General features: G+C 42.9%; 2 protein-coding genes across 3 annotated transcripts in view; one reads left to right on the top strand and one right to left on the bottom strand.

Annotated features, from left to right (window-relative positions):
- The first annotated feature begins 2,616 nt into the window (after window positions 1-2,616).
- Window positions 2,617-22,873, top strand: elovl1b (ELOVL fatty acid elongase 1b). 2 transcript variants are annotated; one of them, XM_080550232.1, is made up of 10 exons: window positions 2,617-2,679; window positions 3,548-3,602; window positions 12,051-12,175; window positions 19,443-19,542; window positions 19,955-20,145; window positions 20,490-20,570; window positions 20,708-20,764; window positions 21,004-21,109; window positions 21,282-21,418; window positions 21,563-22,873. In XM_080550232.1, exons 4-10 carry the CDS (start codon window positions 19,482-19,484, stop codon window positions 21,878-21,880), a joined length of 951 nt encoding a protein of 316 aa, XP_080406358.1. In that variant the 5' UTR covers window positions 2,617-2,679; window positions 3,548-3,602; window positions 12,051-12,175; window positions 19,443-19,481; the 3' UTR covers window positions 21,881-22,873. The 2 variants fall into 2 exon arrangements, with proteins under 2 accessions (XP_080406358.1, XP_080406359.1); XM_080550233.1 differs by lacking the exons at window positions 2,617-2,679; window positions 12,051-12,175 and having other exon boundaries at window positions 3,562-3,602.
- A 1,945-nt stretch (window positions 22,874-24,818) lies between these two features.
- zfyve9b (zinc finger, FYVE domain containing 9b) overlaps window positions 24,819-27,095 on the bottom strand; it is a gene marked incomplete at both ends in the record, with an annotated part of 7,963 nt that continues 5,686 nt past the window's right edge. Inside the window, 6 exons of the mRNA XM_080527874.1 lie at window positions 24,819-24,980; window positions 25,381-25,557; window positions 25,814-25,919; window positions 26,071-26,233; window positions 26,539-26,619; window positions 27,039-27,095. The exon at window positions 27,039-27,095 is cut by the window's right edge and continues 94 nt beyond it. Of these exons, the coding sequence (XP_080384000.1) occupies window positions 24,819-24,980; window positions 25,381-25,557; window positions 25,814-25,919; window positions 26,071-26,233; window positions 26,539-26,619; window positions 27,039-27,095 (746 nt within the window). The remainder of the gene's footprint in view (window positions 24,981-25,380; window positions 25,558-25,813; window positions 25,920-26,070; window positions 26,234-26,538; window positions 26,620-27,038) is intronic.

Raw genomic sequence — 27,095 nt, 5'->3', positions numbered from 1 at the left:
AATAACAGTTATTGTCAACTCCGTGTGCTGAGAGTGGAGCTCCGGCCTGTAGGACTCTACCAGCGCCTCCAGGGGGCGCTGTTGACTGGACCCTTCTCTTTCCTGATATTGTGCTGGGCTGGAGAGTTCAGCTGAAGCAGGTTACTCTTCCTCCTGTTCTTATCAGAGGATGGCTGAAGGCTCTGGAAGCGTCTTCTCTGGGGGCAAAAGTTCATACTGTCTACTGATTACTTAAAGTATATACTGCATACTAACCAAACTCCATACTATTTAGAGCCTACTGTTTAGTACAATGCATTTAGTAAGCAACGCATTTCAACATGTTACACCATTCATACAGAGGAATCGGGATCTGTTGTTCATGGTAATTGGTTACATTTCTCTACTGCCCACCTCTCTTACCTGGTTCATTGTCAGTCTCATCCTGATATACTGTACAAGACAGGATTAGTCTCCTTCTCTTGAAGAAAATATCCCCCACACCAGTACACCACCACCACCATGTTTGCCCAGAGAACTGACGTCACAGGATAGTTTGTCTTTTTCTGACCATTCTCTGTAAATACTAGAGGTGGTTGTGCGAGAAAATCCCAGTAGATCACGCAATGTTTTCAACTATGGGGTCACATGGTCAAGTTTAGACCATTGGAAGGGCAGCCAATAGGGCACGTCCTCTAATTTTTCCCACTCAAAAGGGCACTTTAGCATGACGTTTTTCAACTGTGGGGGCACATGGTCAAGTTTAGACCATTGGAGGGGCACCAATAGGGCACACCCTCTTGTTTTTGCCACTCAAAAGGGCACTTAAGCGCGACGTTTTTCAACCAAGGTCCACCAGTACCTGAGTCCACCAGTGCTCCAGGGCATTGCCCCCTCAAGACCCCTCCTGGCGCCGAGCGCGTGCAGGGGATTTTACAATATTGAATGTATTCCTCCCCCTCCTCCATTTACATTAAGATTTCAACATTATTGTTCGTGTCTTCTAAAGTCGACTAGCGTGTTTGGCAGCATTAGCTTTGAATTCGGTTTGAGAGTTACGACAGCCGCAAGATAGGCCTACATTGCCCTACAAGGTACACACTTGAATTCCCCAGCTTTATTGTTCGTGAAACAAAAGTGAAACAAAATAACTACACTACTCAACCACAGGGTGGCATTGTTCCCATTTTCGCAGGGATTTAACTACAACCTGTATACCCCGTTACACGAGCGCTTCCGCCCATCCACTTGAACCCGTTGAACCTGTCATAGGGCTGTCAAACGATCACAAACATGATTTGATGTGATTAATTAATCGCAATTTTGGTTTGGTCAAATTTAGACCTAATTAAAGATATTTTAATAGAAGAAAAACAAAACTCTTGTGTTGTATATGTCATAATTAAGGAGAGAAAATAATCAGCTTATCATATGTTTTTATTAGCATATTGTCACCCAATAGCAATTCAACCATGTGTGATAAAAAGTATGCAACTGGTATACAATCACAACACCAACACCAATCAAAAGGGAATAATAAATGTGTCTGATTGAACTAATGTAGACTACTATAGGGACTTGACTCACTGTAACATGTCTTCAGCCTATGACAATAACTAGGCTATATCAAAATGTACAGAGTGGGACATAAAAGACAAGTTAATGCACTCTGTGTATGTCTGTGTCACAGAGCATGTAACACAATCTGCAGCAAGACTATGCCAGTAGCCTGCTGCCCTTTGAGCATCTGCCCCGGACCATGGGGTGAGGGGGTGTGGATAATCCTGGGTGTAAAGGTTCCTGTGATGCTGTCACTTGCCAACTAACCAGTGCAGCTCAACAGGTGGGATGATCTATGGCGGAAACAGGTGTCATCCAGGAGGGCCCTTTGTGGCAGGGTAAAGGGTGGCAGGGTAAAGGGTGGCAGGGTAAAGGGTGGCAGGGCAAAGGGTGGCAGGGTAAAGGGTGGCAGGGTAAAGGGTGGCAGGGTAAAGGGTGGCAGGGTAAAGGGTGGCAGGGCAAAGGGTGGCAGGGTAAAGGGTGGCAGGGCAAAGAGTGGCAGGGTAAAGGGTGGCAGGGCAAAGGGTGGCAGGGTAAAGGGTGGCAGGGCAAAGGGTGGCAGGGCAAAGGGTGGCAGGGCAAAGGGAGAGGATTTTGACTATGGCTATTGATAATATTACGTGTTCAAATTGTTGTCAATTAATCATGTAGGCTACTTGTATGTTAAAAAAATATAAAATATATATATATATTTCGGCATTAGACAGAGTGCCTTGAAAAAGTATTCAGACCATTGAACGTTTTCACCTTTTGTTTCCCAAGAGCCTGGAATCAAAATACATTCATTTTAGGATGTTCCCAGTGATCTACACAACCTATAAGATACTTTGCTCATCTGGGGGCATATATTCACCAGTCTCAAATGTTAAAAACTCGATTCCTCGCATTCTCTCGCTTACTTAAAATGCATTGGAACAGAGGATCTATAGCCTACGTTCCTCCTCTTAGATATTTACATGCTCTATAACGCTTTTTCAGAAGAAGTGACTGGGGGACGGAGGCGAGGACACGATCTTCTGAGAAAGGGCCGATATGACTCCACCTTTTCCTTTCACCGCCCACCTTTTCCTGCTCAAAGGGCATGTTCAGGAAGTGCCTTCAAATACGTTCCCTTTTCGAACCTTTTAACGGTTTCTACAGGTGGGTAATAATTTGACGACTTGTACTTTATTGTTTTGTGCAGTTTTTCTTTCAGAGCTTTAGCTTTAACCTTACAACTTATTTCCAGAGTAGACTAACTCAACTTGGTGCCTTTTTGAATGGGGGTATTTCCATCGTTGATTGACACACTTTGGTACATTTCATGGTTGATGGATAAAGTGGTAAATTTGACTTGATCAACCTCGACAGAAGTAGACTTTTGGACGTGTTTTCAACATTATTAACTGCGTAAATATTTACAGGTCATTTACTGAGATTTGAAACTGTAAACCACCCTGGCGAATCCATCACAAGAAGTGCATCATCACAATCTATTCTTTATCGATCACATTTTAACAACGTTATTTACCGTTATTTTCTTGATGGCTGATTTTTCATTTGTGTTTTTGTAGACTGCATGCTCGAATATTATCAGCTGGGCGTTGGCCTGTCTCCATGGTCTTCCTCTTTTATAAATCTGTATTCGTTTTTTGAAATGTGATCTCTCCTCTACGGACGTAGTGTTAGCAGAACTTGTTTCGGAACAACGCCCCGGCGCTGACTATTGAATTTCACTCCACTTTCACACATTTGACGCGCATTGGACACCGCGCGCCATCGTTCCACACGCACTCTATAATGCGTCAATAGTACGCTTCGTTGTGAGATCAAAATTGAAAAACGAGAATTTCACTTGTAGCCCTAAGGGTGATTTGTATCGACATTAAAATTGACAGTTTGTGCATGCGGATAACGGATTTTAACTTCCCTGAAAGACCGCCAGACTGGTTTGGAGTGCGGTTTCCTCCTTTCTGCAGTGACAGTATCACTTTCGACTAAAATATTAATGTATTCTCTCCCGTTTCAGGCCGACAGAGAGGAGAACGTGTAGAAAGTCGGGTCCAGACACCTTGCTCCTCCAGGTAAGTAGCAGTGACCAAAGCTGTGACCACATTCTCATGATTCCACATTCCACATTCCCTCCGGTTAGGGTTAAGGGTTAATTAGGGTCACTTTATTTAGTTTTGTCTTATCCTCTGAAATTATATTGTCACACAGACGCCTGCTAATCTCTTCGATGTTATTTATTCTGTGTATTATCTTAATATATCAATTCCTTTGTTCCATTGTAAATAGGAACTTGTATTCAATGTAGGCGTAGGTAGATTGTGGTGGGCCAGGCATCCTACTAGAGATAGACCCTCACGGAGTGAGGCCACACCTCTCCACTGTTGTACAGAAGTGTGGTTTCCCCTGAGGTTGTCCAGTGGGGGTACAGTTGTCTTCTAACTATAATGCAGGTGATTGATGGTGATGAGTGCTAACTAGTTTGATAATGACCCTCCAAACCCTTAAAGTTGATTGAAACATAAAAATAACAACAACGACCTACAGTATTTGTAGTGATGGTCACTTGACCTCCATACCCCAGTAGAGGGGCATGGCTTCAGATTTCTGGGATTTCAACGTTTTCGGTCTGAGTTAGTAACTGACTTAAAATGGGGATATTATTTTCTATAGGAAGGCACCGTGTTTAAACATGCATTGCAGTGCATTAAAATTGTTAACTGTATCTTAGAAAATAAAACAGTTATGAACATTACGTTCCTCTTATAGCTGGTTTAGATATGGACACCAGTAAGATGGCTGCCAAATTGCTCCATTCCAGAGCATTAGGTGTCTAAGATATCAGTCTATTGTTCTATATCTATGTCAGGCTTCTCTCTTGCGTCACAACAGCACCTTGAGATCTACCCCCCACAACCACCATCTCAAGTCATTTCTGAGTGTGTGAACTGCCTCAAGGTGACTGGGCCAGTTCTCCTGATGATAATGTAAACATTAGGATCTTAATGGTGCGGTAGGACTGTACATACTTAACTGCTGTGCATGTTATCACTGAATCAGTGTCAAGTTTCAACGGCTGTTAAGGGATGGCTGTGGGCATTTCCAGACATGCAGGATCAGAAGGGTCTTCAGGATGACCATATAAGGTGTTTTGCTTGATGTTTCAGACCAGGAAACACTGCATTGAACTTTTTGTGTGACACGTGACGTCCTGTCCCTGAGGGAAGGATCAGTGGGTTTGTAAGGACAACCACTGTTGACATCCTTTGTTTATAACTCCTATGTTTAGATCCTTAGATGTTATGTGTGTCCATTCAATGAAGTGTCAACCAGGGACATAGGAAGTATATTTCGCGAGGGGGTGCTGCCAAAAATGTAGTGAGGGGGGTTCTACTCAGAGAAAATGTTGCATATCACCTGACTTTTGATGGGAGAATAACATAGTGGTTAAAATGCATGAAGCAGGATTTGGGTCATATTATCAGCTATACTAAGCAATGTTCAAGCATTTTACAGAGTCAGCCAGGAATACTAGGTGGACAATGGCTTGATTCGATTCCACCCGTATGATTTTGCCATGCGCTGGATGTTCATATTAGATTAACCTGATGGTTGCTCTGCTTGTATCCTTAATAAGAGCCACATGCTGGTTCCAATTAAATGTCTTCATTCTCCCAAACCAAATCAGGAACGAGATGGAGCCACTAGAATAAAAGTAGTTTAAGACATAGCTGTTATTATGGAGGCATAACTGTCCAACTGTAAGAATTATGTCATTATATTTATTTTTGTGAATGAAGACTATTGACGTTCAGAATCAGAATCAGGATTTTTTTTATCTCCAAGTATATTTGCACATATTTGGTGCATAGGACATAAAAAAACGATATAATATAATTTAAAAGACAATGGCAAAAAGAGCAATAGAACAATGATTATGTAGGCTGTAAATTAGAATAAATGTTAAACTCATCTAAATTCCACTGTCAGTGCATTGTATGTGTGTGCCGGTGGGGAGAGGCAGGCGGCTTTCTTGTGAGGCCCACTGCCATGGGGAATAAGCTGTTCAGGTGGCACGAGATTCTGGTCTTGATAGACCGGAAGCTTTTACCGGATGGAAGTCTTTGGAAGAGGTAGTGACCACGGTGGGAAGGATCAGCGATGATCTTTCCTGCTCTCTTACTGGTCCTGGAGTGGAACAGGTTCAGGAGAGATGGCAGGTTGCAGCCGATGACCTTCTCGGCTGACCGAATAATCTGCTCTAGTCTGCCTTTCGTCCTTGGCAGTGGAGGCACTGAACCAGACGGTGATCGATGAGCTGAGGATGGACTCGATGATGGATGTGTAGAACTCAACCATCACTTTCTGTGGCATATTGCATTTTTTCAGCTGCCACAGGAAGAACATGCTCTGCTGGGCCTTCTTGATGGTGGAAGTGATGTTCGCTGCTCACCTGAGGTCCTGTGAAATGATTGATTGTCTCCAGGAATCTGAATGACTCCTCACTGCTAACTGGGGATTCACACATGATAAGGGTGGTTGGGGCTGGGCTCCTCCTCTACCATCTCTACAGTTCTTAGAGCGTTCAGCTCCATGTTGTTCTGGCTGCACCAGGAAGCCAGACTGTCTCATCCCCGTTATTCCAGGGTTGTGTCGTCCGTGAACTTCAGGAGTTTGACAGAAGGGTGGCTAGAGGTGCAACTGTTAGTGTAGAGGGAGAAGAGTAGAGGAGAGAGCACACAGCCTAGTGGGGCTCCAGTGCTGATGGTCTGGGGCTTGCCCAGCCGCATGTGCTGCTTCCTGTCTGTCTGGAAGTCAGTGATCAACCTACAGGTTTGGCTAAGGCACACTCAGCTGTGACAGCTTGTCCTGTCACAGCTGAAGAGCTGGGATGATGGTTTTGAATGCAGAGCTGAAGTGAACAGGATCCTGGCATAGGTGCTGAAGGATGAAGTGGAGTCCCATATTGACTGCGTCGTCTACAGGGGTGGCTGTGTCGGATTTATTTTTATTTTTTTATTTTACCTTTATTTTACCAGGAAGTCACATTGAGGTTAAAACCTCTTTTACAAGAGAGACCTGGCCAAGACAGGGTCAAAATAGTAGCTTAAAAAACAGTTCAAATAACAAGACAGGACATAAGACAGTGGCAACAATACAATAGACAAACAATGGTAGGGGTATTTACAAGGTGATTAAAACATTGAGAAGTCTAACCAAAGCAGGTACATCGAGCGGTGACCACATCCTTTAATCTACGCTTGAAGATACTTATGGAAATAAGGGCCTCTAATTTAAAAGTAGTCTGTAGGTCATTCCAAGACCAAGGGCCATAATAAGACAAGCTTGTCCTTCCAACATTGTTCATGATAAGTGGCACCTTGTATTGTAGCCATCTACGAGACCTGAGACCCGAGCCACTCGGTATAGGGATGAACTTCAGGCGCAGATAATTCGGTAAGAAGCCAGAGATGATTTTAAACACAAGAGTGTACCAGTGTTGGAGCCTTCTGACAGAAAGAGATGGCCATCCAACCAGACTATACAGTGTACAGTGATGGGTCCTGAAGGCACTATTGGTGATGTATCTTAGAACCGAATGATACAGGGGGTCTAGCTTGGATAAAGTGGACAGAGAAGCAAACCTATATACTGTGTCACCATAATCCAGTTGTGAAAGGAAAAGGGCGGAGACAAGACGTTTTCTGGAAGCCAAGGAAAAGCAAGATTTAAATCTATACAGGAAGCCCACTGTACGCTTAAGCTTTATGGCGAGAAGATCAACATGATGTTTGAAGTTGAGGTGAGAGTCAAGCCAAATGCCTAAGTATTTGTAGTGGTCGACGGGCTGTATAGCGATGCCATCCAGTGTAGTGACTGGAGAACAAAAGGCACTGGCCTTTTTCCTCCCGGAGGTGAAAGACATTGCCTTTGTCTTTGAGGAGTTGAGGCAGAGTTTAAGTCCAAACAAAGCATGTTGAAGGGCATTGAAGTCTGCCTGCAAGTTGGAGAGGGCTTCCTCAGCAGAGGCAGCGCAAGAATAGATAACGGTATCATCTGCATATAGATGGTATTTGCAGAAGCTGAAGTTGTCACAGATGTTGTTAATATACAGCAAGAAAAGTAAGGGTCCCAGGACAGAGCCTTGGGGAACACCTTTTGTGATGAAGACGGGGTCCGACAAGAAATGTCCATTGGCGCAGGAGGTAGAGTCGCCGTCTAATGATCACAAGGTTGGCAGATCAGCGGTTCGAGCCCTGGCTGGCCACATGTCGAAGTGTTCTTGGGCAAGACACTGAACCCCAAAATTGCTTCCAGTGAGCGGGCCAGCGCCTTGCATGGCAGCTTGCCGCCATTGGTGGGTGTGAATGGGTGAATGAGAGGCCGTTGTAAAGCGCTTTGGAGCAGCTTTGGAGCAGCAAAAAGGCGCTATATAAGTGCAGTCCATTTACCATTTACCGGTTGACTCTGTAGGCGAACTGCAGTGGGTTGAGGAGGGGGTTGAGGACGGCCTTGAGGTGGGTCAATCTGTAGACATTTGAAATATTTCTAGTATTTTCCTGTCTGCATTCCCATGTCAACACATCGAGTGGTGGGACAGACTTCCACATTGTATTCTGAAGGTACAGTATTATGCAGCCATGTACCACTTAGTAAGTGAAAGTTATTCCTGACAGACATGGATGGTGTCTTACCATTCAGTGTAAAGTCTTGCATAATCCCAACCTTTCAGCCAGACCTGGTTCGTACATGTCTGATATGTCAACATTGCCTCCAGGTTGTTGCCCTTTGCTCATTTAATCTGATTTGGTCAATGACTTTATTACAGGGAGACCCAGCCTAATTCTAGCTACTGTTCTTCAACCACCTATGTTATGGCTCCCATATCTGGGTAAAATATGAGTACCGTATAGTATTACTATATTGAAGAATGGCTGAAGAATTACTCCATCTGACATCTCTTAGAAAAACTGGTAATTTTTGCAATTCAAACACAATGTATTTTGGAGTTGCTTCTGGTCAACGGTGGTGACTGAATTTGTTTGCCCTGCAGAACACTGGCATGCAAAAAAGGACTCACTTTGACTAATCTAATCGTTATTGTTATAAGAGCTATAAAGCATGATTGATGTCCTTCAGTGAGGCAGCAATATGCACTTTGCCTTACTTGGCACAGTGCAGCATCTTTTGCTGTTGTTGTAACATTCCCTGTCTCTTTTGGAGTGTCACATTTTAATGACTAAAATCCTTAATGACTTGAACTTAATGACTAAGTTCTCAAATCCATGATAAACGTTTACTTCCACTTCACTCCACTCTCAGGTGTGGGGGCCCCGGCAGGAAACCCATCCCCACCTGCATCTCCACTCTTTGCTGTTTCACAGCCAAGTTGTTTTCATGTGCATTAGAACACATTCGCATGCAGGCTTCTGTTTAGAGTGCATTGTGTTTCAGTGGAAAGTTCCTGAAACCTGAGTCCTCAGCCAGCTGAGGGGAGGGGGGTATGTGAGAGAGAAGAGGCCAGTGTTGAGTGTGTAGTGAGATGTCTGCCCTGGCTGGTCTGCAGGTAGGGGGGGCTGTCACCTGGTTACTCCTCGTTCACCTCCCTAACACACTGTTGTGAAGGTGGCATAAACATGTCGGCCATCTTTAAGCTAGTCCAGCTACATTACAACGCTGTTCCTGAATGAGTTACCTCTTAATGGTTCAGTTGCAGACTATTTACTTTATTACTTAAATATTGTATACTGTATGTTAAAGGATTATTTTGAAAAAGCCAGGGCAACATGCTATGGTAAATACATAGATGAATAGTATGTTCTACCTCGTCCGCCCTTTAAGAGAAACCGATGCCATAAAATGTACTGGATTATTGTCTATGTCTTGTTAATTGGGATTTCTGGCCAAATAATAGAGGTTTTGAAGATTTTTATTAATACGACTGATTGATTTGAACGGTTGTACTTCTGTCCAGTGAACATGTGATGTTTTTCAAACAGCTTTTGAAGCAGACAGCCAGTCTTATCCCATGGTGAAACCACTTCTGATACTAGATTATGAAAATAAAGATGAACTTCTAATAGAATTATTATAATATAATAGTACCTTGGTTGTTATCTCAAGGCACATTTCTTTCAGGAGTAGTTTGTAGTTTGTGGAAAGAGAAGTTTGAGTTGTGGAAAGAGAAGTTTGAGTTGTGGAATGGAGGCATTATCTCCTGGAGCTATCACCAGGCGAGTCTGTACTTACACTATCTCTGAGTAAGTACAGACTCAGACTTTTCCTTCTAGTATCGACTTAGGCTTTCACTTCTCTCTGTTGAGGAAGTTTATCATCCTGCTGGCTTGATTTGAATGTGGATTATAATTTTTTGCCACTCGACTATTCTTTTATGTTATGTGCTCTAAAGCACTATGAATTTTCATTCAGTTATAGGAATATTTGCTATACAACAAATAGATTTGCCTTGCCTATGCAGTATGCCATGTTGAGTAAGCTGTGTCATGATGTTGTCCATTTGAATTGTGTTGCGCTCTTAGTAGTGAATGATACATGAATATTGACTTATTTGAAGTTAATAAGTGACTTTCTTAGTATTTCAAGGTGAATATTTGAGGTTGACGCCCATGATGCTCAACGCATCACGTCATGTCTATAATGTTTATTTTCAGGTCAGAGGTCAGAGGTATGACAGAGGGGTTTTAAGCTAAAAGAGGATTGTGTTTGGGATCTACTTTACCTTCATATTACTCATATCATGGCCATGTCACTTGGCCATCACGTTTTGTAGTATACAATACACTCTGGCCTCCACATGAGTACATCCAATTTCTGAATCTAATTTATTATTGTAATAATTGTATTATGTTGCCTTTTGGTATAGTACTATCTTTCATATTCCTCTGCTCCCTCTATTCAGTGGACCGGGAGAGTGCGGAAGGCCTTTTAGGGGTCTGTTATAGAAACAACGCAGGAGTCCTCGACATCTCTGTGTGACATGCGGGTAGAAAATTCCAGAAATGCTTTCTTGTCGTCTAACCAGTAGACGTACTGTACACACACGTTCCTTGGCTCACACACTCCGAATCGGCAGGGCATTGCTGCAGGCATCAGGAACCGCTAGTAGTGATGCAGCACTGTGGTATGCAGGGACAGTCATTGGTTCTGCCAATCCAGTCAGGACTGTACTTGCATTTGTGACATCAACAGACAGATTGCCGGGAACATAAATCTACAGTACGGGACTTACTTGAAACATCCTCTCATTCTTTAAGATACATTTTGTGCAGCAGCTCTTTTTGAAACTCATCAGCCAGCCACACAAAAAAATAAACAAGGGCAGGACTTGAACGGTTTACATCCAAGGTTCTGTCTTAGTGAGGAGAAGTAAAGAATGCGAGAGAGCTTTTAATTTGTCCCCTCGCGTAAGACTGCAAGTGTGCATGTTTGCTTTAGAGGGGAGAGTGAGCGAGCATTATAAGTATGTTGCCTTTAGGATTATCTACTGTATGCTCCCTTCTTTATGAACTGGGTGTGGTGGTGTGGTTGGAGTAAGTGATTTCGTATGAGGGAGAGGGTGCACAACACACCGTATTAGCCATGAGTCACTGATTCATGTTGTAGCAATAGTGGCTGTCTATGTTATTAAGTTTAACAACAGGCTTGTTTTATTGCACCAACTAGGCTCTTCCTCATAAACATATTTCGGTTCCTAGAGGAAGGATATACCATGTAGTTTGAAAAGCAACACCTATTTCATTTGGAAAAATGTGTACTTTTGAGGTATCATGATTTATTTTCGCTATGTAATTAGTATCTATTTTGGTAATGACATTGATGTACCAGTCCAGATGGAGGGTGAAATGGATGTTCGTTCAGCTTCATGGGTGTTGGCTGGGGGAGAGAACGGGGTAGTAGTGTAACAATGGCCCCCTTCATGATAACAGAGTCGCCACTGATTTCTCGCCCGCTGCCTGTGAATAATCTTATCGGCCCGCCCTCCCAAGAGAAACCAGCAGGAGGAAGATGCCATAGTTTGGTGTGTTAACCTCAGCGAGGGGGGTTGTCGAGGGGTGGGGGGGTCGTGAGGGGTCGTGAGGTAGGTTGGTGGAAGTACGACTCCCTCCTGTCAGACTAGGGGGGGGGGGGGGGGGGGGGGTAACAAACTGTCCAGTCACCTAAGTTTTTATTTAGGGTTTACACACTGTAGGTTGAAATAGAATGCCAGTTCCCTTTTTTCTGACACTCACCCTGCCTGCACTCACCCTGACACACATACTCACTCTCTCTCTCTCTCTCTCTCTCTCTCTCTCTCTCTCTCTCTCTCTGTCTTCCTCTCTCTCTGCCTTGCTATCTCTCTCTCTCTCTGAGCTAGTTATTCATCCACCCCGTGTGAGTCAGGGAGGGTGGAGACTGGGGAGGGCAGCAGTACCAGTCACACTTTGTCAGTTTGCTCTCTCACTCTCTCCCTCTTTCTCTTTCTGTCCCTCCGTCCGTGTGTCTCTGCTGCTGCTGCTGCTCAGCCTCTCCTTCCCCCGGCAGGAAACGGCTCTATCTCTGCCCTGCTCTGTACAGGAGTTGACATTCACACTGGCATCCATTGGCCTGCTCTGACGAGAGAGGGGGGAAAAAGACAGGGAGGACGGGGGTAAGTGTGTCTCTCTCTCATGTTTAATTTTGGCCCACTTGTTGAGCCAGTGGTTTCCCTGCTCGGGGTTTGTGTCCTAAGTTGAATCTTCTCGGGGGAAGGGTTTTGCTCTGTATATAAACGGCTGGTGTGTGTGTGTGTGTGTGCGTGCGTGTGTGTGTGTGTGTGTGTGTGTGTGTGTGTATGTGTTGTAGAACACCCTGCTGAGGCTCATGTTAAAATGATGTGGTACTGTGTGTCTTGTGGGCTTCTTGGCTGCTCTCTCCCTGAGGATTTTTTTTCATTCATCATTAACTTCCACCTCGTGAGCAAGAGGGCTCCCTTTTTTCCATGATTCATTGGCAGGATTCTCCGCCTTTTCCACTCTGCTGTGCTACGCTTTTGCGAGTCTTAAAAGAACTGCTGTGGTCATGATGTCCAGTCTGATTCATTCTACACGAGACAAGTGATACATGTATTGATCTTAGCTAAATATCTGTATGTTTTTACCTCAGGAGTGTAGTCAATGATAATAGTATCTGGCCAAGGTTGAATAGAGATAACTGGATAGATGCCTAGATCACATGAGCCTCTCTAGCTCCAAGGACAAGCCGCCTCCTTTCTTTGTTTTGGACCAGAGAGTGATGAGGCGATGTGATAGTCTCCGCCTGCCTGGTTCATTGCTGCTAACTGTCACTAGAGTTTAGTGTTTCATTGTAGGAGTAACAGTAATGGGATGGTGCAGCCTATTTTCATGTTTAAATGTCATTTTATTTAGTTGTCCTCATAGGCCAGTAGTGAACGCTTCTCCTGTTCTCCATTCTATACTTTGCTACTGCAGAACAGGCTAACAGCTAGCAGCTGCATTTCAACATACCAAGTTAGCATCATTTAAATGACATGCCATACATTGGTGAGAGAAACTGTCAAATGACTGTATGTCTAATAGTATGCATGTCAATAAATCCTATAAAGTATATGTTGCTACTAAACTTTATTTGAAGTTTTCTCTGACAAGTTCATGGCATGTCATTTAAACTTCAAAGGGCAAACATGAAAATAGGCTGAACCCTCCCTTTAAAGGACGAAATAATAGATATCTGTTCATTTACACTGAGTTGCTCCATTACTAGTTTTTTTTTCATAGAATCAAGGCAGTGCAGCGCTTAACCTAAACACTATGGGGTTTATTATCACTCAGACAAGACCTGATGATTTGATGTCACAGCACCCTCTTCCACCACATGGAAGCACTATGGACTATTGGTTGATGCTCAGAAGTGGTGTCACAACTTCTACATGCCCTCTCGATCCTATTCCTACCATCTTTTTCAAGACTGTTTTTTAATTGTGTCTGAAGACGTTCTAGCTATTGTAAATGATTCCCTGCTTACAGGTCATTTCCCATCTGCACTTAAAACCACCATGGTGAACCATGGTGAAGATAATTCTTGTAAATGTTTTGTTAAAACCGTTAAATGATTTCCAACTGTACCTTTGACTAAGCTAAGCCTTTGGCCTCTCATAGCGTAGTCAAGGTTGTTAATGACTGAATAATGAATTAACACTGATGACAGAGAGCTCTCTGTCCTTGTCCTGCTGGACCTGAGTGGAGCTTTTGATACTGGACCATGATATCATTCTTGATAGACTTGAGAAGTTGTTTGAGTATTTTGTGCCCTTTTTGACCACATCTCAGGAAAAAAAAGAGATCACCTGTGGGGTCCCTCAAAGTTCTATTTTAGCCCAGTCTGTAGTTGCTACCTCATGGCAGTCTCATCAGGAAGCACAATATTAATTACCACAATTACCATTACAACTGTGACTAACACGTCTTTTTATCACTTAAAGGACATTGCTAAGGTGCAAACCTTTTCTCTCTCAGGCTGACACTGAGAGACTAATGCATGCTTTAATTTCCAGCAGACTTTATTTCTGTAACGCTCTCCTGTCAGGTCTAGCAAAGAAAGCGATTGTTTGACTGCAAATTTTGCAGAAAGGAGCAGCATGACTCCTGACCAAGACCAGACGGAGAGCACACATCACACCCGTTTTAAAGTCTCTGCACTGGCTGCCTGCTAGTTTTTGAATTTATTTTAAGTTGTAGTAGTTTAGAAACCACTAGGGCCTATAGAAACCTCTATGGTCATGCACCCAAATTCATGTCAGACATGATTGTAACTTGTAAGGTATATATATACCCAGTAGATCACTCAATTCCTCGGAACTGGCCTCTAACTGTTTCAAAGCCCTGGATCAAGAGGCACGAGGAGGCAGCTTTCCGTTTTTATTCCCCCAGACACTGAAACATCTTAAGATACCTTTTTTAACCATGCTTTTATTTAGGGTGTTTTATAGTCATTTACTATTTTAGTCTTGTTTTTATCCTATTTATTTCATATTTTATTTTTAGTCTTTAGTCTTTTAGTCATTTGGTCACTCCATTCTTTTAGCTCAATCCTTTTATTACATTTGAAGTTTTAGTTCATTACCATGCATTAGTCTATACATTCTATACATTCCTCTCCAGTCCAGTTTTTATGGCCGCTATATTTTTATCCTCATGTTTCGTCTCGTTATCTTTATCTTTCTTTGTGTGTCTTTTCTGCCTTTTATTTATTTATTTATTCATATATTTAAATGAATGAATTTTAAGTGCATTGTGTTACCTGATTTGATTTGATCTGATATATTCTGTGACCCCCTTGAGAGGCGGTGTGTTCTATGGTCTGCTGGTGAAATGGCTGTTGCTGACTTAGCAGTAACAACATCCTGAGGAAATTCTCCTGGAAGTCTTAACAGTTCCAGTCAGAATGTTTTGTGAGAATGTTACTGATGGATTAAGTGGAGATTTGAAAGCTGATTTTTTTTGTGATCTTGCATTATTTCAATGGTATGGCTTGAGGTATTTAGTGGAGATAGCTAACCAGATTGAGGATGGTGGTGCTGTCGGGACTGAAGGAGTGCTGTGATGTTATCCAACTGCATTCTTTATATTGAATCAAGCTAATGCTATCAATGTCTCCAGTTCTCTTTGCACACCAGCTGCTGTACCACTCAATCGAGATGAACTACTAGATAATGTTGGATGATTTGGTTTTACTGAGGGAGGGATTCATGCTTTGACTGATCCTTTCTGATAAGTGACTATCTGAAGTTGTTTTGCCTGTCCCCTTTGTGCCAGACAAGGGATACGTGTATGTCTTCACTCTGGCTAGTGGATTCTCTATCACAGGGTTTCTTTTTCCTCCTCACTAGTCTTGCCCTTCCCTTGGTGCCTTGGGTGTGGATAAAAATAATGTGCTGTGTTCTCCTTTTCATGGTGCTGTAATGCTTCCCGTAGTCACAAGATTAGCCCCCTGACATGCACATGTCCTCACACTCACACACACAGATGTGTACTTTTTTAGTAGGATGTTCTCAATACAAACTGCTCCTCTGTGCACCATCAAGATCTTAGCTGTGAGTTATAGTCAGTAAAAGCATTTCTAGGTTTCCCCCCACACACTCATTGTCAGGCTTTAGCCTAGTAGACACTTCTGAGCTGAAACTGGTAATATCGACAATACTGTATGGTATCTTAAAAAATAAAATTAAAAAATCAGCGACACATTTAGTAGACTGAACAAGTTTCTTTGTTTGGTTCCATGGGTCTAAAACTGACCAGAGGATGAAGCTGTTTGCTATTTGTTCCTTCCTGAAACACACATCCTCTCTTGGGTGCACCGTCAGCTTCTCTGGTGCTACACTTAAAAAATGTAGGACAAAATAATTTCCCAAACTGATTTCCGATTAGTCCCCCCTTAAATGTTCTTAATTACTATATGTGTTTCTCCTCAGAACAAGTCAGATACTCTTATTGTAATCTGTGTCCTTGAAGGTCTGCAGGCAGGGACACCCTGCTCCTTTGCCCTGCCACTCATAAAGGGCCCTCCTGGTTGGTGTCCTTAAGTGTCCTTACCCATAAGTCTGTGCATGTCCCTGTCTGCAGGGAAACATGGGCAAGCTGTGTTCGTAGAGCTATGTCAATTTTTGGGAGATGCCAGCCACTCTCTCAATGTCTGCATTTGCCCTGCCTCGTGACTACACTTACTACTGGTATTCACCTGAGTTCAAGAGAATTCCTAAGAACTTAATACCTACAGTAGAACAGAACAGTAGAACCCTAAAGAGAGACATACAGTGCGAGTCCATGATTTGTTCTTGCTATTAAGTTGACCCTCCCTTTTGCCCATTACTGACCCCTCCCTGTCCCTAGATCTTTAGCTGTCTAGTTTTAGGTTTTTGTAGTTTTAGTTTAGTTTTAGTTTATCTTAGACTGTTTTAGACTAGTTTTAGTTTTAGACTATGTAGTTTTAGTTTAGTTTTAGTCTATATTGACGGAAAGTTTAGATTATTTTAGACTATTTTAGACTAGTTTTAGTTTTAGACTATGTCGTTTTTAGTTTAGTTTTTAGACTATGTAGGCCAGGTTTTGTATTGTATTTGTTTGTGGTGGATGTTGTATGCCTGTGAACAGGTCACACTTGAAAATGAGCCCTTGGGGCTCAATGTGTTTTTTACCTGTATAAATAAAGGTAAAAAAAAAAAACTTAACAGGAACAAAGCCAGGCACTGCATTTTTTTCACAACATGAGTTTGGTGCTCAACCCCCTATGAAGATATGACCTGTTGCAATACCATTTAGAACAGTGCATTTTACCTCTATGCAACCTGCTCCCTTAATCTAATCTGAACACGCTCTTTTGTCACAGTTTCAGCGGTGGCATCTATGTAGGTCAGAGGTTGTCATTCCACTTGAGTATATCTGGATGACATTGGGGAAGGTTTCAGCCAGTGTAAGTGAATGAAGAAGTAACCGTTGACGTACGCATAAAAGCCGGCTGCGCACGTGTTACCGTCAGCAAATAAAGTACTTGCGTCACATACCTGATTTGACAGGATTGTCTCCTTGGAAACAAGTATTGTTTGACATTTTTTCCCTTTACTGAAAAGACATTCAGTGTAGTGTTAAGTGTATTGATTTAAAATGATGTATGGATTATGGATTATGTTTAGTTACCTAGGCTCATCTCAATGTTATGTTTTAAACTGTTTTTCGTATTTGTTGAAAAGATGTTACTATGCTGTTTGATCCATGATGAAGATGTCGCGTGTTATCTGCATGTAAGGGAAGGACATTTTTATCTATACTTCCTGCTTTATCATTTGTTCCAGTCATAAAGCTTTGACTCACATTCCAGTAGTACATTGTATAATTACTGTTAATGGTGTTGGCATAAGGTGGGCTGTACTATACTCCTAGGGCAGGGAGAAGGGTAGGTCCCTCTCAACAATGGATCCCTCTTGCTAGTGTGGAGCGTATTGGGACCGCACCCACCACACACCCCATTTATCGACCAGGAACATTGTGATAAGTTCATGGAGTTGAGATTTGGTATGGTGAACTTTTGTCAAGACTGTAGATAGCCGACCTAGACATGGATACTATATCTGTGCTTGGCACTTATGCACCAGGAGGCTGGTGGACGTAGAAATTGGAGGATGTGTGTGTTGATACAGTACCATTCCTCATTTCATTCTATGCATCACAATGAGCATGTGCTCCGATTTCTACCTCCACCAGCCTCCACTGCTGTGTACATATTGTATGCCTGTGAATACACATTTGTGACAGGGTCTGATGAAAAAGTCCTCGTGGTAATTTTTTATATTTTTCCATATTATGAAAGGGCATTGTAAGCTTTCAAATGATGTGTCATACATTAAAATCTGAGTTGAAGAAGATGCATATTTGAATGTTGATAGTTTGATACCCCCCAAATCAACAAACAGATTCAGCCTCAACATTTTCACAGACACTTTTCACAGGCAGGTAATGGGTGGGAACAATAGCTGGTTAACTCTACCCCCAACCACTCCCCCAGGACAACCACTCCCCCATTACACTACCGGTCATTATCTACCTGTCATCTGTCAGTGGGGTTGTCAGCATGTTTAAATTACTAAATAATAATAATAATAATAATTCAAGATTCATGATCTTTTATTGCCATATGTGCAACAAAATGCAGTTTAACAAAAAGTGCAAATAGTGATATAAGAACATGATATAAATAAAACAAGAATGGTAGTGATAGATAACTGCAATATACCGTATGTGCAGAGGTAGTATTGTAAACATCAGTTTAGTTTAGAGATAGCCTTATGAGCTATGTATAATTAGGTAGCTTGTACAGTGAGGTAGTGTATGTACAGTATCTAATGTAAAGTATAAAATAAGCTATTTCAGGAGACATGTGATGTGCAATGTGCAATATACAGTATGTGCAAAGGTAGTATTGTAAACATCAGTAGTGCAATGGTTATAGAGTGATCACATTAACCAGGGATGTGCCGCCATCATAGTATTGTAGTAATCATAGTAATACAATGACAAATACCTGAAGTGCTGGTGACTCTCATCAAGGTCTCATCTCTCAGAACCTCTCACCTCGTCTGTCTAAGGTATGTCGATAGACCACAGTCCCGTGAATACTATGTCGATCGACAAAACTTTCAAAAGTCATTGATGGCAGCATCCGTCTTGTCAACAAACAGACACAGACACGCGTAGCTATTTATCAGGGTGTGGGTTTTGGCTAAAACTAAGGGGAGACGCCCCCCACACAAATATACGAATAGCCTACTACCCTCCACCCAAGTTTGCTAACAAATTGTAGGTATTTAGTGAATGTAAAACTGTTGGTTATGATATTGAGTGGGTTCTTCATCGCTTACATTTTTTTCGACATTTTTTAATTATTTTTTCCACAACAAGACTCGATTGTCATGTCACAATTCCCGACATGTGGACCTTTTCATCAAACTGTGTCACATGTTTCTCTCCGTCTCTCTCAGTCAGGGTCATCTGGGGAGAGCAGAGAGGAGAGTTAGTGTTTTGCCATTGCTCTGTTTCTTGGCCTGGCTCCCATACTTCCTTAACTGAGGGGAGAGCTGAATCTGCGCTGTGGGACGTCCCTGTGGCCCCTCCCCTCCAGTGTCAGACCATGTCTGCTGAGCAGCTTGTACTGGAGGCAAAGCATACTGGGATTTTTTGGGGGGGGTCAGCAACACTAGATCATTCCCCATAATTGCATCCCGATGCAGATCAATCCAGGACCATCAGCAGAACACACTGTTCTAGTCTCGTTCTCTAGAACAGATTGAAATCCGAATGTTGTCCTTAATGTAGCTACAGTACATCAACATAACAGTTGACTGATGCATTTGCCTTGTTCTTCCACAGGTTATTGGGTAGTAATACGAGAGGGGGAAGCTAGTCAGAATGCTTCAGGACATAAGCTCTAGAGCCATGGAGGTCTACGACTTCGTCATGAAGGGAACAGGTGAGTTTTTTTTTTACGTGCATACTTACTTCAGGCATGATAATCGCTCACCTTTCGGCGAAATTCGCCGTTTTGAATCCAAAATAGGTGACCTACATTCATACTTTTTTTTTTTTTTTTTGCAATCTTGTAATTTTGCATGTGACCACCACTAGAGTAAATCTAAAAGAAATCAGATATGAGCACATGGAAGCTAATTTTTCCACCCAAAAAAATTTCCGCCGGGACCGCCTAGCAGGTTCCGGGTCTCGTATCCTTCTCACCTTTTTCACCCCGACCCATTTTCATGCCTGTTACTTGTAATGACTTGATTATAGACTGTTCCTCTGCTTTGTATTCCATGAAAGTGGTGACATTCATTTGCGCCCCTAGAGTGCTGGCCTGTGGTTGATTGTCCAACTTTACCTCCTAGACCCGCGGTTGAAGGTTTACCCATTGATGCACAATCCTGCGCCCATGTCGGCCATCTTGGTGAGCTACCTGCTCTTCGTCATGTTCGTGGGGCCTCGCCTGATGGCTAACCGCAAGCCCTTCGAGCTCAAGGGGGCCATGATTGTCTACAACTTCTCCCTGGTTGCGTTGAGTCTATTAATCGTCTATGAGGTGAGACACTAATTTTTATTCATTTGAGAAGACTAGTGTAGGCCGCAGTGTTTGAGCAGCAGTCTGTTGTCAGATCGGTATGTGGCAGCTCTGTTGTTTAAATGGGTCATTGCCCTCCCTGGTCACTGAGTTGTTGTGGAATTAGAGCAGTGATTTTGACATTGCCTTTTTAGGTACAGTAGGACACCTGGAACTTCATATTTTCAGAAATGTATGCCAACTGATGCTCTCCTATTTTCACATGGCTTATTTTCTTACTCGCCTTGCCTATGTCCTTCTGTGTTACAGTCATTAGGCCTATAGTCAAATGAGGTTGACTAAGTTTGTTTTTTCTTGTCCCACAGTTCTTGATGTCTGGCTGGGCCACCACATACAACTGGAGATGTGATCCTGTTGATTACTCCGACAGCCCTCAAGGACTACGAGTAATACAAAAATCCAATTAAAACATCTGTTATCTGTCTACATTTGCAATGATTCCTGAAATGATCCAATGTATCCATTTAAGAAGACGGTAAAGCAACACTCTCACATCAGTGTGTGTTCTTCTCACCTTCGGTAGATGGTTCGAGTTGCCTGGTTGTTCTTCTTCTCCAAATTAGTTGAACTCATGGACACGGTAAGACTACATGTTATTCATGTGATGTTACATAATGTTATTGTTATTATCTTATTCACCCACAATCTCTCTCTCTCTCTCTCTCTGAACCATGGCTGTATCATTGTCTCATGTAAGAAAGCGTGACTCTGTACTGGTCGGTTCAGGGATGAGCGTCATGTAGGAATAGCGCTATCTGTAGGAAGAGGATTTGGCTGTGTTTGATGTGTTCTCTCTTCCTCTCTCTCTCCCCGGGCCAGGTGTTCTTCGTCCTGAGGAAGAAGAGTGGTCAGGTCACCTTCCTCCACGTGTTCCACCACTCCTTCATGCCCTGGACCTGGTGGTGGGGCGTCAGCTACGCTCCCGGTGAGTTCACAATAACACTATGATAACCACTACTGTAGGTACTGTACAGTCTTAAAAAAAGCATCCCATCAGTGTCTTAACCTTTGACCCTCTTAACCTTTGACCCTCTTCACTCCTAAGTGAACTTATTCTGACGTGTTCTGATGTGTTCTTCTGTGTGGTTTTCCTCTAGGGGGAATGGGCTCTTTCCATGCTATGGTGAATTCCGTCGTCCACATCATCATGTACTTCTATTATGGCCTGTCTGCTGCTGGACCACGCTTCCAGAAGTTTCTCTGGTGGAAGAAGTACATGACCGCCATCCAGCTGGTACTGTATTAGCATTTTTTTATTTTTTTTATTTTTTTGAAATAAGATTAACTCATTCACAATGTTAATTGACCTAATAGTGCAAATGGGAGCATCCCTGTGGCTTTGTTTTTCCTCATCTCTTCTCCCCATCCCACCCAACAGATTCAGTTTGTCCTGGTCTCCCTTCACGTCACCCAGTATTATTTCATGGAGAGCTGTGACTACCAGGTCCCCCTCTTCATCCACCTCATCTGGGTGTACGGCACCTTCTTCTTCATCCTCTTCTCCAACTTCTGGTACCAGGCCTATGTGAAGGGCAGGCGGTTGCCCAAGCAGGACACCAAGCCGAGCCTTAGTGGCAAGGCCAACAGGACCAACGGTGCCAAGCATCGAGAGAACGGCACCAGCAAAGGAACCAGCAATGGCTCCACTCAACACGAGCATGGCAGCGCCCACACAGACAAGATGAAGAAGGCATAGGGCCTCTTGAAAAGAACACCCAAAATGTATGAACACGAGAGCCCGTACAAGACTACTATGGATTCCAAAGAACGTTTTGGTTGTGTTTCTTTTCTGATGGTTTTAAGTTTTTATCCTGCACAAAAACATGGGGACATGACATGGTCAATGATTTCTACAATTAGGTTCCCACATTTGGTTGCTCTGTTGATTTGTTGTTTTGTTATACTGGGAAACTATCTATGGAATATGATGTATGAGGTGAAGACATGATGTTATGACCTAATGTTTTCTTCACTGATGTTGTCCACGACCTACGAAGTTCTGTATCACTTAAGTTACATTCACATGCAGAGTTAATACCTCCCACCACTACTCACCCGACCCGACCCCCCCCCCCACACTCCCTGTGGACAGATGACTGTATAGTTTCTATCATCAAACTTGAACAGACCTTTTGTAAATAATTTTACCGTCAAGACAACTAATGGTATTGGCATGCTTTAGTTTCACAATTTTGTTACTTTATCTATGTTAAATTGAATACCAATAAATTCAAAGTTTAAAGTACCTGGTCTCACCTGCAGATATTTCAAGACAATGTGTAAAGGCTGCGTGTAATAAAATAAAATCAATATATTTTTATAGCACATGTCATACACAATTGCCACACAATGCACTTTTCAGGGAGAATAGATTGTAATTCTATCATTGTAGTGTGTCAGGTGTGGTATTAATGAACGGTGTAATGTTAGTGGAGTATAATGTTAAGTTGCTTGGTATCCTGGAGCTTTTGAACTGAATCACATACTCATCTATTCTTGTGTGTATGATAATACCGTATAGCATAACAGTCTTATTCATTTAGATTCACTTATTCATTTAGATCACATTTTATTGACACTATTGACACTCAGTACATACACTACTATGTCAAGAATGTTCTCATCTTTCTAACTGTAAGCTAGAAATCTTGTATGAGGCTCAAAGTTAATAATAAACTGTTCTGTTGTAGCTGGATGTTGCATTAGTTCAACTTCCCTTCCCTGTAGCAGCATTGTCGCAGCCATCTCAAATATGTCAGGCATGTAGGAGATCAACAAGAGAGCCATTCTGCTGTGTGTGAGGAGATACAATCGGAGGAGCAGCAGAGCGAACGGATCAGCACCCAGCCCACAACCATTAGTGGGAGAGGGGGCCAAGATTAGGGTTGGGCCAGGTCAAAGGGTTTCAGTGTTGGTTATATGTGCAGTATACTGTACATCATCAATTTGTGACGTTAGAATTATAAGGTTCTATCTCCATTTTTGTCAAAATGTAGTTTTTTACATAATCTGATCCATTAGGTGTTTATTAATGCCTGTGTGGTGTTATTTTTAAAATGTTGACATTTTTTAGTTGGTAATTAATAAAATACAAAGGTTCCATCTCACAAAACATAATGGAATGTAAAAACGTTGACGCTCAATATCTCTGAACTACCCTAAACGGAGATAGAACCTTATAATTCTAAGCTCACGAATTCACATTGCAGTGACTAGTGGTAAAACAAAGTTGACTTACCCCATTCATTTAAAAAGCAAGACATTTCTTCCTCTATAGGTGATGTTACAAGGCCACATCCATTCTTATTGCACCTATTTGTCTTTTCAAACCCAACAACCTCATCCCGCTGCCATATCCCCTGTCATAACAGTAGGACAGCAGTTAACGGTCCTTCTTTCAAAGCGTAAAGGTGGGACCTGGAGATGAAGAGTGGCGATAAAAGGGTCCCTAAAACATAACCTTATCCCAACTACTATCCCGACTACTGTACACAGTGCATATAAGCCTGGAATAATGACTCAAATCTGGCCATAGTGGGAGTGAGTTTAGTGAGTAAGGAATTTGTTATTATTCTATTTCAGCTTATCACTCGACTGTGAGGCGTAGCTCAGATTAAAAAACGTGTGGTGTGCAAGCGCTGGGAGGAAGTGCTGTAGGAGATGATTGATGCAAGGTCAAGTTTGACATGTTAACCCACTAGACATATCGCGCATTTGGGTGGAAGTGTCTGGGAACGAGACTGTTTACAACATGAAATGACTAATTCCTTGGATTTCTTCTCATACCTGGAAACAGTTGAAGCATTTCTTAAAACGTTTAGTTATAAATAAAGAAGTGGACACCGAAAGCTCAGCCAGTTGTGTTAATATAATGTTTAATTCATTCTAGGTTGACAATAGTGTATTTCAGGGGCAATCATATAGAATTAAAATACATCCAAATATGAAAACGTTCTTAAGACATTCATTCAGTTTTGCATCAAATGGCTACAGATCTACTGGTATCTATTTGGAAGTCATTCTCTTTTATCCTGTTGCTTTTTAAGGTTATGGGCTGTAATTCAGCTCCCAGTTTAAAGGCATTCTCAAAAAATATGGGTGGTTGTATTGAAATTATACACACATGGACAAGTCTCAAGCCATGAAATTTAACAGAACGCTGTACCCTGATCTGACAGCCCATTTACAGTAGGGTGTAATGTAATGTGTATGGGTGGCATTCAGTCTGGAGCTGGCGCCAGGGTGGCAGGGTGACAGCTAAGCTTCTGGTGACTCAAGCGACCCACACCACTTGTCTCTCAGACGCTCACTACCACAAAGTCCCTGTCCCTTGCTGTTTTGTATCGCTGTTATACTCATGGCAGCATAGATGGAGAGAGCAGGAGAGAGGGAGGTGTGAAGGAATGGAGGGATATGAGTGAATCCTTCTCAATTGTTGGAGACACACCTCACGTCCTCTCCTCCATCCTCAAAAAGCATTGGAGGAGAATATGTAAAGGGGAGGAAACTCGGTCTTGTCCTCCAATTATTTTTTCAGTAGGACGCGGCGAGTCGAGGATGGAGGAGTGGATGCGAGGAGTCATGTTCCTAACAATTGAGAAAAGGCGTCATGTGTGTGACTAGTCTGTGTCCCTCTAGGTGATGTTCTCCAGGATGTAGAAGATGAGCTCCATTACTACCGGTCCCTCACTCCTCTTGCGCCCCCTGCTGTGGATGACAGGGATCAGCACACTGTCCAGGGCACTGAGGTACTGAGCAGGGAGGGGAAGCCCGTTACTGCCGGCCAGGAACCCCACCTGCAACATGGAACAGGACTGGTTATCATCATTTTTCAAATCTTTATTAATAAGTAATTACAGAAAAAGTAAATGACATTTCTGTCATGGCTTCCTCATTTTGGCCTACGAGAGAGTCGGAATCATGTCAGAATCATGTGCTACCAAGCGGACCAATCACAGTGCTTACGGTCTGCGTAGGCACTGCCGCGTAGTTACATTTTTGAAAGAGGTGCACGTGAGCCTACGGAGTAGGCTACGCCGTAGATTTTACGCAGAAGTATAAATTGGGCTTTAGCCACACCACTCCATTGCGTATCACAAAAAACACAAACCAAATGGCTAGAGCTTTGGTAGATTATCATACCCCTTTTCCCAACACTGGTCAACATATTGAAGAATAGTCTAATGGCGCTTTCACCTGTTGGGAGTCTAGCATGATGCGCAGCCCCAGCTTGGCCATGCCATCCTCCTTCAGCAGTTTAAGGTGTGGGCACAACGCCAGGCAGAACGCCCGGGCCAGGCGCTCCATCAGCCGGCTGTGGTCAGAGGCGTCACTCAGGCCCTTAGGATGATCCCCCCTCTGCAGGAAGAACACCTGGAAAACAAACACACACACACACGCGCACACACACACATACGCACACGCACACACACACACACGCACACGCACACGCACACGCACACACACGCACACGCACAAACATATAGACACACGAATAACAGTTAGTGCTATCATGCGTCTTATTGAAGTTTCTGCATTTCTGTAAAGCACCTTAAGTTGCCAGTATGTCATAGCTAGTTTGAGTGTTCTGTGTAGGGTTATTCTTTGTTTCATGGTGGACAAGGTGTACCTCTGTCCAGTGAATGACCTTTCCATTGGCCTTGTACTCAGACTTCTGGAACATCTTTGCGCTGCTGATGGACTCCATGGATTTCCCGTCAATGGGGCTGAAAACCCTGCAGGACACACGTGCCCGCGCACACACACACAAGCACACACACACACACACACGCACACACACACGCACACACACAGTGTGTTCAGGAATGGAACGCTGATCAAGGCAGGTTTGGTACGACTTAGGTCCGGTGTACTGCATTCGCTCACCCCTTGTTCAAACCACATTCCTCCTCCAGCCATTGGACGTGGACATACTCCTGGCTGTCCGATTGGTCGAGCCGTCCGCAGGTGATGGTGTAGTCTTTCATCGCTTGTAGCGATCGGCGGAGTTCCACCATGGTTTCCACGGTGATCTGCACCATCAGCCCATCTGAGGAGAGGGACAGCAATACAGGAAAAACACACACCGACAGACACCAACAAAGACACACACATTCTCACACATACACACGCACAAACACCTGCACACACAGCGTTGAGTGAACACAGACACACACACACATACACACAAACATTGACACATGCACTCTAAATAAAGCACCTGTAGAAATAGGAAGTTATCCTGCACTACATGAAGGAGTCATATAAAAAAACATAATTTCTATGAGGTAAATATGATCAATAAGGTGACACACCCATTCAGTTGGATATTAGGCCTAGAGTGGGAGAACCTACCTTCTACAATGCTGGACTTGGCAAGGTATCCCGATGATGCCTTCAGTGCACCACTAAATACAAAAAAACAGGAGCCAGTCACTGAAACAAAAAAACAGAACACCAGAGTATCACAATCAAATCACTGCTGGATGAAAACCAACAACATTCAAACGGCTTTCTCCACGTAGTATTGTAAGCAACAGTTCACTCTTGAATAATTCACTGTGATCTCTAGTGGTAAAAAAAAAAGTAACAGTGTACTTCCTAAGCCTTGTTTTGTCTCAGTTCATAAAAACATGACAAATCAAGAAATTATTTTTGTGGTGTCTAAAACGGCCACTCTTCTGTAAATTTCTCTCCATATCCTTCTGCTTGTTCCTGATTCTAGGACACACAGGTCCAGCAGCCTCTCTCAGCTTCTCTCTGATTACAGGGGCATGTGGTGGTGCACTCTAAGGTCTCTCCCATCACTCTTTTTTTAAAAATATATATTTATAGTGAGCAGCCCAGGTGCCCACCTTTGCGAGGCTGATTGTGGATGCTGATGGCCTGGGTCTGGTACTGCCCGTCGTCCC

This window comes from Nansenia antarctica, assembly GCF_963989245.1.
Source record: "Nansenia antarctica genome assembly, chromosome: 1".
Lineage (NCBI taxonomy): Eukaryota > Metazoa > Chordata > Actinopteri > Argentiniformes > Microstomatidae > Nansenia > Nansenia antarctica.
The sequence above is the reverse complement of the archived record's forward strand: the minus strand, read 5'-3'. Positions and strand labels throughout refer to the sequence as shown.